Raw genomic sequence first — 9,477 nt, forward strand, 5'->3', positions numbered from 1 at the left:
ACAAAGATGCATAGAAAAATACTTGCAGAAAATATACTAAAATATTTGAGTGAAAAAACTCTGTTCATCTCATTTTTCTTTAGTTTGTTCAATTTAGTTGTCTCTACTTTGTAATTAAAAAAGAAAAATCAGAATCGCTGAGAAAAAAAGGAAATAAAATCTTGGTAGATATTATGTTAAAAAGAAGATAATGTAAAAGATGAACATTTGGACAAACAAGAGAAATGGTCACGGTGGTGCAGAAAGGAAGAGACTCTGCTTGTGACAGTCTTGATGACACACTCTCAGCGTGAACCGTGTGAAATGAGGTGAAAAACAGCCTTCTTTAGTCAAACCTCTCCTTGGTTTTTATTCCGTTTTAGTTCTTCGTTGGGCTCTAAGGATGCTCAGAGCTGAGAGTTACCAGCACTGCTGGATCCCAAGTTTTGTCTCTCTGAAGCCCTCCTCGCTTACCGGTTCCCTGACAAGTTCTTCTCTGCCTTTTGGGGTTGAGAGGATGATGTCGGCCACATCGTGTGGTGAGGGTGGCAAGAAGCAACTGCAGCATTGGGCACTCAATTCCAGGAACACAATCCACAGACTTAACATTTCCTGAGAACAAAGCACAATCCACGGGTCACAAGATAGATCTTTGAAGCAAGATTTCCAGTGAGGAGACGGGGGACATATGTGAGGATCAGAACTCACGGCGCAGTTTAACACCTGCAGATCTGCGCGAAGCTCTCCTCTGGAACGGACGGAGTACACGGACTGCTCCTTGTGTTTTAGAGAAAGCACGTGGCGAAACTGTGTCAAGGAGGCGTGGCTCTCACTCTGAACGGACACGAAGCCCACGAGTTTCAGCCTCCTGGGGACTAACTTCAGCTTTCCTTTCCCTCACCAGGGAGGGACCAGTAGTGTCAAGTCAGGAGCAAGGTCGAACTCCCCAGATGACTGCAAGAATCACAGCCCAACCCCCCATCCCGAATGCTGCTGCTGTTGGTTGGAACTCATTTTTTGATTAGTGAGACTTGAAACCATCTATGCAAGCTTTGCTTTTTTTTTTTTTTTTTTTACAATTTTAGTTGAGGACCCAGGAGTTTCCTTTCAAACTTCAGAGCAAGGACAGGCGAAGGAGGATGACTGTGGGCGTGCAAACGCAAAAAAAAAAAAAAAGGAAAAAAGGAAGGGGAGCTTTTTAACATGTTCCTTAGGCACAGATTTCTCTCAGATGGATTTCTTTAGAGTTGACATTTCCGTTTGGTTGTTTTCCCCACTGCTTTTGACATTTCCAGACAGATTTTTTTTTTTTTTTTGGCTGCCCTGAGGTGATCCTGAATGTGAAGCTGTCACTCCAGAGTCTTTTCTCTCAATATTTTGGGTAAAATGTGGCTGAGTTTTCCCAGAGTGATCAAAGTGAATGCTCTTAATTTGTTTTCGACAAACAGAATGTAATTTGTCCTGAGGAAATCTCGAAGGCAAGAAAACCCATTTTTCCAACGACCACCTTCTTGCACTGTCCTCCCTCTTCCTCCTAGGTCCTAACTGGTGTCCTCGGAGAGGAGTCATTTGGGTGGGTGGGCTGAGAGCATGGCTCTGCTCTGAGGAGCTGGCCTTGCCCTCTCTGGCCTCTGGAGTGCTCCTCGAGTAGGGCACAGCTCTGGGCTGGCACAGGGGAACTGAGACGCAGCTGCGGAGCACTGCGCGGGGGCATGAAAACCTCTGTGTGGGCCGCAGCGGCTCCCTCCCTTTCAATGGTGTGTTGGATCGATGATTTATCTCTAGGTTTCACGCTCATGCTGATTTCGTGATTTTTGTCCTCTGATCCCTGAAGACACAGTGGTGAGTCCTGCAGCTTTTATGAAGCCTTCATCTGTGGAGGTGAGATGGGGTATGTAGGATGACAGGAAAAAGTGAGGTGACAGTGACAAGGGCTCGGGGGAAAATGACTGGGGTAGGGCTTGTTGTCTCATACTGAAGAATCAGGAAGCCGAAGTGGCCCGTGACGAGGCAGGAGGAAGTGAATCCAGGGACGGAGTGGGAAGCAAAGAGCAATGAAGAATATGGGCAGCGAGACCAGGACTTTTGTCACGAGTGTGGTCAGGTCACCCAAAGCTCCCAGTGACTGGCTCTGTGGCCACCGCGCTGGCTAACCAGGGGACCGCGGGCTGCGCTTCACTTCCCTGGCCCCAACGTGCCATCCGTTCTGTTTTGATTCTTTATTGTTAACGGTCCTCTCGCTTCTGTCCAGACACCGTTTTTTTCTCTCCCTTTCTTTAAATAATGTCTTTATTGGGATAGGCTCCATGTACCATAAAATTCGCCGTTTTAAAGTATACAATTCGGTGGTTTCAGGATATTCAGTGGTTTTTAGTATATACAATTTCTCTTTTTTATAAGTGGAGGAAAAAATATAAATAGTTTATGATTTCAGATATGTCCGGACTTACTGTTTCTTTTTTAATTTGTCTATTTACCATGTTTTCTTATTTGTTTTGTTCTATTTTCTTTTTCTTCCTTCCTTTGCTTGGATTTATTGGGTTTGCAGTAATCCATTTTTCCTTCTCATAATTTGTAAGCCACACCAAGTTCTATTCACCAAGTGAGTTATTCTTCAACTTTCATCAAGAGTTTGAAATCATATTTTTTGGCTTCTCTTCAGTTAAGGACTATCTTTAACTTCCTCCTAATAAGATAGCAATCTTAACATACAAATTCTCTCTTTCATTTAACCCATTCCCACCATGTTGAAATCATTGGGTGTTAGAATTTTGTGTGGTTAGTAACATTTTAGATTTAATTATGTTTCACTTATACATTGATTCACTACTATATTTTTGGAATATACACTAATTTAGGGAGGATTTGAGGGAGGTAAACTCTCTGTGTGTTCACATATCAGCAAATGCCTTTCTTCTCTTCTGCTCGAATGCCCGTTTGGTTGAAAGTAGTATATATTTCCTAAGAAGGGGCCATCATCTTACGGGACCTAATGATCAAACTTAGGAAAATAACATTGATGCAATTATATTACTTGATTTGTAGACTCCGTTCATATTTCGCCAATTTTTCCCAGAAATGTCCTTTAAAGAAAAAAAAAAATCTCGCTCACGGATCATACGTGGATTATTCTGAATGAGAGAGGATAGGAGTTTCTTAAGGAGTGGAGGTGAATTTGGGTAGAAAAAAGAGGAATCAGGGACGTTGCTGAGGTTTTTCACTCAAGGAACTGGAAAACAGAGTTACAATTTCCTGACACAGAAGAGCTTTGCAAGGAAAAGCTCATCTGCGTGGCTATGTCTGAGGGGCCGGGGGGCGGAGGGGGAGTACAGGAGCTCAGCTCTGGATATAGTAAATTTGAGATGTTTATTAGATATCCAAGCGGATATATGAGTTTGTTCTTTGTGATTTCAAATTCCATCTTGATGTGTCTCAATGTGAGTCTTTTCTATTCATTCAGCTCAGCACTGAGTGAGATCTTTCAACAGAAATATTTAATCTTTTTAATGGGTAGGGGATGTTCTTCAATTATTTATTGGACCATTCCATTCCATTCTGCTGTCTCCAGATGATGTTGGAACTTCGAGATTTACCATCGGTGTTTCTCTTAAATCTTCTCTCTCTCGGCCTTATTTTTCGTTCCGCCTGTAAGAATCATCCAGAACGTTCTCATCAAGCTCACTAATTGTGTTGGTTTGGTACACCGTTTATTCAATAACAACTATAATTGAATTTTTTCACATCATCCTCTTCTCAGAGTATCAGTTACAGTTAAAGTTACTTTTCCATCTTTGCCCTTTTAGCGTGAATTAGTCTGTTAGTCCTTTTGCTCGAGGAGTTCGGTGTCTTTTTAATGTGGCATTTGTTTTCTTAAACGTGTAAAAATCAATGATTGTAATTCACTACAGTAACCAAAAAGAAAAAAAAAGAAAGAAAAATCAAATGATCATCACAATCAAAATAGAAAAGCATGTAAAAAACTTCTATACAGAAAACCACAAAATATTACTGACACAAACTAAAGAGGATCTAAGAAAACAGAGGAAAAAATTATGTTCAGGGATTGGAAGACAATATTGAAAAGCTATCAAAATCTGTAATTTCAATGTAAATACATTAAAAACCCCAGATGTTTTTATAAGCAGTTTGTAAAATTTATATAGAAATGCGGGTCACATACAGTTAGATGATCTGGAAAAGAAACCTGGAAAAGCTATATTATCTGATTGAAAACTTATTATACTGCAGTAGTGACTTAGTGTGTATTTGCACACACAGAGATCAATAATCCAGTGGTACAGACTGGAGCCCTAAAAAGGAACTAAATTGATTTATACGAGGGCACCTGATTTATGGCAAAGGTGACACCACTGTTTAGTGGGAGTAAAGATGATCTTTCCAACGATTGATTCTGGGTCAACTGGCTATCCATATGTAGAAAATTAGTCATGGCCTCCCATCTTACATTATATTAAAAAGCCAATTCTAAATGGATTATACACGATTCTAAAAATGAATTCTAAAAATAAAGTTTTAAAGAAAGTTAAACAAAAGAAAATAGCATACTATCTTTTTTATTGCCCTTGGGTAGACAGATGCATTAAAAGAATATGAAACTGCTGACTCTGGTGGAAAATTTGATAATTTGGTAATACTAAAAATGATAAGTTCTGTTTATCAAAAGACACTAATCAAGTACTGGAAAGTAAAATGGAAAGAGATATCTGCAATACATATATTTGACAAAGTAGTAATATCTAGGCTCCATAATAAGAAATCAATAAGAAAAAGGCAGACAACCAAATAGAAAAATGGCAAAAGATTTCAACAGGCACTTCACAAAACCAGGACATTCAAGTGTCCAATAAATATATGAGAATGTGCTCGTCTTATTACTCATAGGGAAACACAGAGTAAAATGGTAATGGGATACAAATATATTTACAACGGCAAAAATGGAAAAGGCAGAAAATTCTGAGTGTCCTTGAGGTCGTGGAGCAACCGAAACATCAACTGTTAGTGGGAATTTATATTGAAAACCGTTTGCAGTTTTTACTAAAACCAAACATACACATACCCTACAATCTGTCAGTTCTGCACTTAGGCAAATTCCCAACAGAAACGCATACTTAGTTTTACAAAAGATATTTATAAAAATGTTCAGAGTAGCATTATTTACAGTAGACTTATAACTGAACTAATACTATAACTGGAAACAATAATACTATTGTCCATCAAGGATAGAATGAATAAATTGTGATATATTCATATAATGACATAATATACCACAATAAGAAGGAACGAACTAAAACTATACACATGAATGACTCAAAGCAAAGTGCTGAGTGAACAAAGCTAGACACACGCAAAAAAAAAAAAAGAGACTGAATTTATATAAAATCAAAGCAGACAGACAGACCTATACCATAATGGTAGCTGTCAGGATGGTGATTACTTTTGATGAGAGTATGTTTACTCTTTGAAAATGCGACGAGCTGTATTCTGATAGCTGAGCACTCTGCTATATGTATGTTCGTTTTTGAGAACAATATTTGTGTTAATTTAAACAACTGCATTAGGTTCTGTGAATACAGGGTCATTCATACAGGGTCCCTGGTTATTTTTGTCTGGATGGCAGAAGTGCGACCGAGAACTATGGTCTGTGTGATAAATGCCACCACAGAGGCACACACGGTGTGGCCCGTGAGGCCAAAGACAGCGGCACGTACCACCCCAACTGAGAGCAGAGATCAGGAAAGGCTTCCTGGAGGAGCACACGATTCCCCGGTGACTCCTGCAGGAGAAACCGGAATTCAGCAGGTATATCAGGGTTGTTACCTACAGACAACGGAACCCACTTTAGCTGACGTAAGCAGAAGGTGTTTATTAACCTGTTTCCCGTTTGCCCCGAGAATACTCGCCGGTGGCAATCGTGGCTGCAGCGTTTACCCCGAGATGACTCGCGGATCACAGTCCTCACCTCACCCCCAAAGTCTGCCACGAAATAGCTCGCGTGTATTGTTATTTTCACATCGCTCTAGTATATCGATAATCTTTGGAAATAAATGACAGCATTCTGTTTGTAGCATGCTGGTTTTAGCGGTGGTATTTCCATTTACAAAATATACTCATTCTCGATCGCTGGAAATGTCAAATCCTAGAAAACGTAGCATTCCCACACGCGATGTTAACAACGTTCTCGAACAGTTGTTAGCCGAAGATTCATTTGATGAATCTGATTTATGCATACATTTCTGTTACATTAGGATTAGAGACAAATTCTGTTTAGAAATAATTCCAAGAACAGTTTTTGTATTGTATGTTCACATTGAAAGCCAGTCAGATTTGCTTCAGCTTCAGAGTGTGTTGATGTAAACTTCACATTGGCAGTGAGCACATTTTTTTCCTAAATGGGAAATGGGTTAAAACGTCATCACTTAGAGAATGTCTTGGACGGTCTGGAAACCAGGCTTGGTTGCTACAAAACCATCATCCACGTAGTCAGGGAAAAATACACAACACCACATGGGGTTAATAAGACCCGGACTCTAACATAGCTTCCTGAAATCGGATGAGCAGCCCTGGGTCCCCACCCAGTAGATGTCCTGGAGCAACTACACATTTCCCTATTGTCTCGCCAAATGATCCAATCTTTCTCCTCACTGACATCCTTCATCTGCTTCACTTCTGTCTCAAGTTTTATACTAGAGCAACAGACGAGTAAAAACTAGGTCACACGCAAGCGGAAAGTCTGTACACAGAGGCAGGCCAGAAGGTCTTAGAAAGGATGTCAAATTAACTGACTTTTAGGATCAACTGTAAATCAAGAAAACAACAAAGCAAGAAATCCAAAAAGAAGAAAGAGAAGCTTTCGAGACATACTGGCATACAGCCATGCGCAGAACCCAATTTCTCCACAGCCTCCTCTCTTTCTTACACTAAGATTTAGAAATCTGAGCTTAAGAGACATACAACTTGCTTCCCCATGATGTACAATAAGGAGGGGGTATGTTGGCGGAGGGGGCGTGTGTGACTTCGGAGAACTTCGTCATGACTCAGCCTATGTGGGGCTCAGTTTCTTCATCTGAAATTCAGCATCGTAACACATACACAACACGAGGCCTGCTGTGTGGGTTAAATGAGTCTATACGTATCATAAGCATCACACGTCATACCTGGCACAAGATGAGACTTCACATAGGCTTCTTACAGATGACAGAGAGAGATCATGACAGTTTATAAGAAGGAAGGAGGACTTGAGACAGGTAAGACGTGATCGATTTTACTTTCTTCTTTCAGAAGCCAGTCCTTCCAGGTCAACAGCCTAAGGAAACTATGAGCAGTACTTATGGCGAGACAGTCAGCCCTGATTCAGAAATGAACGCAATATAATTTCACGTCTACTTGATGGAGCTACTTTTCTACAGGGAAAAATAAAAGGTAAGTACAGAGATTACACATCACATAGAACAAATATAACACGAGGCAACCTTTTAAGTGGGTCACACAGAAATTCTACTCCATGCCACAAAAGCAGAGGTTGTCTGCAGTCAGGTTATTATTATTGTTAGTCATATGTACCATCATTTTAAATTAGTTCTATTGAGGCATAAGTTATATGCAAGAAAATTCACCAATTTTAAGCAATTTGTTGAGCTTTGATAACTACAATTGTAACCAACACGATATAAAACATTCCATCACACGTAAGTCTCCCCATGTCCCTTGGAAGTGAACCTCTTCCCTGCTACCTTGGCCCTGGGCCTCGCTGATTTTCTTTCTGTCACATTAGTTTTGATTTCCTAGAAATCATACAACATGTAGTCTTTTTTTGGCTGGTACTTTTATTTAGTAAAGTGTTTCTCAACTTTTTTTATTATTATTATTGTCCCCCTAAAGAGCCTTTTAGAGATTTTTCCCCTAATTCTCTCTCCCCTCTTATGAAATTTTAACACCACAGATATGCTGTATGTCTGTTTGCATAATATATGCATAGCTGTGTTTTATACATGAGGAGTAAGGTTTTTCACACCTGAAGAACAAACTTTTGACCCCTTGGGGGCGATATTGCCCTGCTGAGAATCGTGATTTAGTACGATCCTTTTGCCATTCCTTGGTATTGTGTGTTATGAGCAGTTGGTTCATTTTCATTGCTGGGTAATTTTGGTATGGAGAGACAATCAAGAAATGAATAAAAGTAACTGCAAATGTGTTAAAAGGTCAGGTTCTAAGTGCGTAAGTTCGTTACTCTTCTTGCTTAAATGCGACCCTCAGACTCCCTAGTGTGGGTAAACAGACTTCTAGTCACACAATTGTTTAATTCAGAATCTGGGAGTAACTGAGACATTTCCTGTCCCTTCATTTCCCCATTGAATCCTGTCCATTTCATCTCTAGATTATTTCCTGAATCTGGTCTCTAGGTATCAGATTTTGCTATAACCCAGAACATTCTAGACATGTAAGGATTTTGATTTTTATCTGAAAAGAAATGGGAAACCATTGAAGGAATTTAAATAAGAAAGTAAAGTGACTTAATTAAAAGATGACTAAGTCTTTCATTTAGTAAATAATAAATTAGAACGTCGGTAGTGAGTTAGAAAGGGCCAAGGCTGTTTAGGGAAAGGATGGTTCCTTTACGAATCTGAGGCTGGGGGATGGCGGAATGGAGAGACATGCTGTGTTTTCAGTAGAGACGCTGAGAAGAACTTAAGGAAGGCCTCACTGCAAGGCGATGATTCTAACTAGCATGAGAAATTCAGATATTCAGATATGCCCTCGGCTCGCTTTCTGCTGTCTTGACTTAGACAATTTTTTTTTTCCCCAAACTAATCAGTATCCTAAATGAATGAAGTATAAATATTCTTGGATCATTTGCTGATAAGTTGAAGGCTTTGGAGAACTGACATCCTACTTAAAAGAAAAAAGTATTTTGTGTTCTTAATGGACTCATTCAACTTTCCATCCACCTTAGGATTTTTTCCCAGTGGTAGCTGCAGTACTAATATCCACGTTTCCACATCAAATGGTCTGCGATCCAGTTTTATGAGAACTGTCTTGACTATGTCCATATGTACATGTCTTTCGATGAGATCTTTAACCGAGTGAAGGTTAAGAATCAATGAATTACTGTGTTTAAAGTCTAGAGCATACAGACGTGCGTACAACATAGTTTTCATTCTTAAGGCACACAAAGTTTATGTCATGTAAACAGATAAATGACAAAGTCACACTGCCAGTGCTGGGGAGATAAGAACAAAGCTCTGGCGGTTTGTCAGCTCCACTGGTGCTTTGTCTCTTCCAGGCGACTTCGGAAGTATGGCTGCCCACAATTCTTCGTCCTGCAACCCTGGACTGACACCCCATTTAACCAGGCTCTACTGTGCAGTGCTTGCTGGAGGGCTGGTGGGCATCATCTCCATTTTGTTCCTGCTGGTGAAGATGAACACCCGGTCTGTGACCACCACGGCAGTCATTAACCTCGTCGTGGTCCACAGTGTT

At 40.2% G+C, this 9,477-nt stretch overlaps 1 protein-coding gene across 1 annotated transcript in view; it reads left to right on the forward strand.

Moving 5' to 3' along the window:
• The first annotated feature begins 7,302 nt into the window (after nucleotides 1-7,302).
• GPR141 (G protein-coupled receptor 141) overlaps nucleotides 7,303-9,477 on the forward strand; it is a 3,842-nt gene continuing 1,667 nt past the window's right edge. Inside the window, exons 1-2 of the mRNA XM_025046928.1 lie at nucleotides 7,303-7,419; nucleotides 9,281-9,476. Of these exons, the coding sequence (XP_024902696.1) occupies nucleotides 9,295-9,476 (182 nt within the window). The 5' untranslated portion in view covers nucleotides 7,303-7,419; nucleotides 9,281-9,294. The remainder of the gene's footprint in view (nucleotides 7,420-9,280; nucleotide 9,477) is intronic.

The sequence above is a fragment of the Pteropus alecto genome, unplaced genomic scaffold (assembly GCF_000325575.1).
Source record: "Pteropus alecto unplaced genomic scaffold, ASM32557v1 scaffold21, whole genome shotgun sequence".
Taxonomy (NCBI): Eukaryota; Metazoa; Chordata; class Mammalia; order Chiroptera; family Pteropodidae; genus Pteropus; species Pteropus alecto.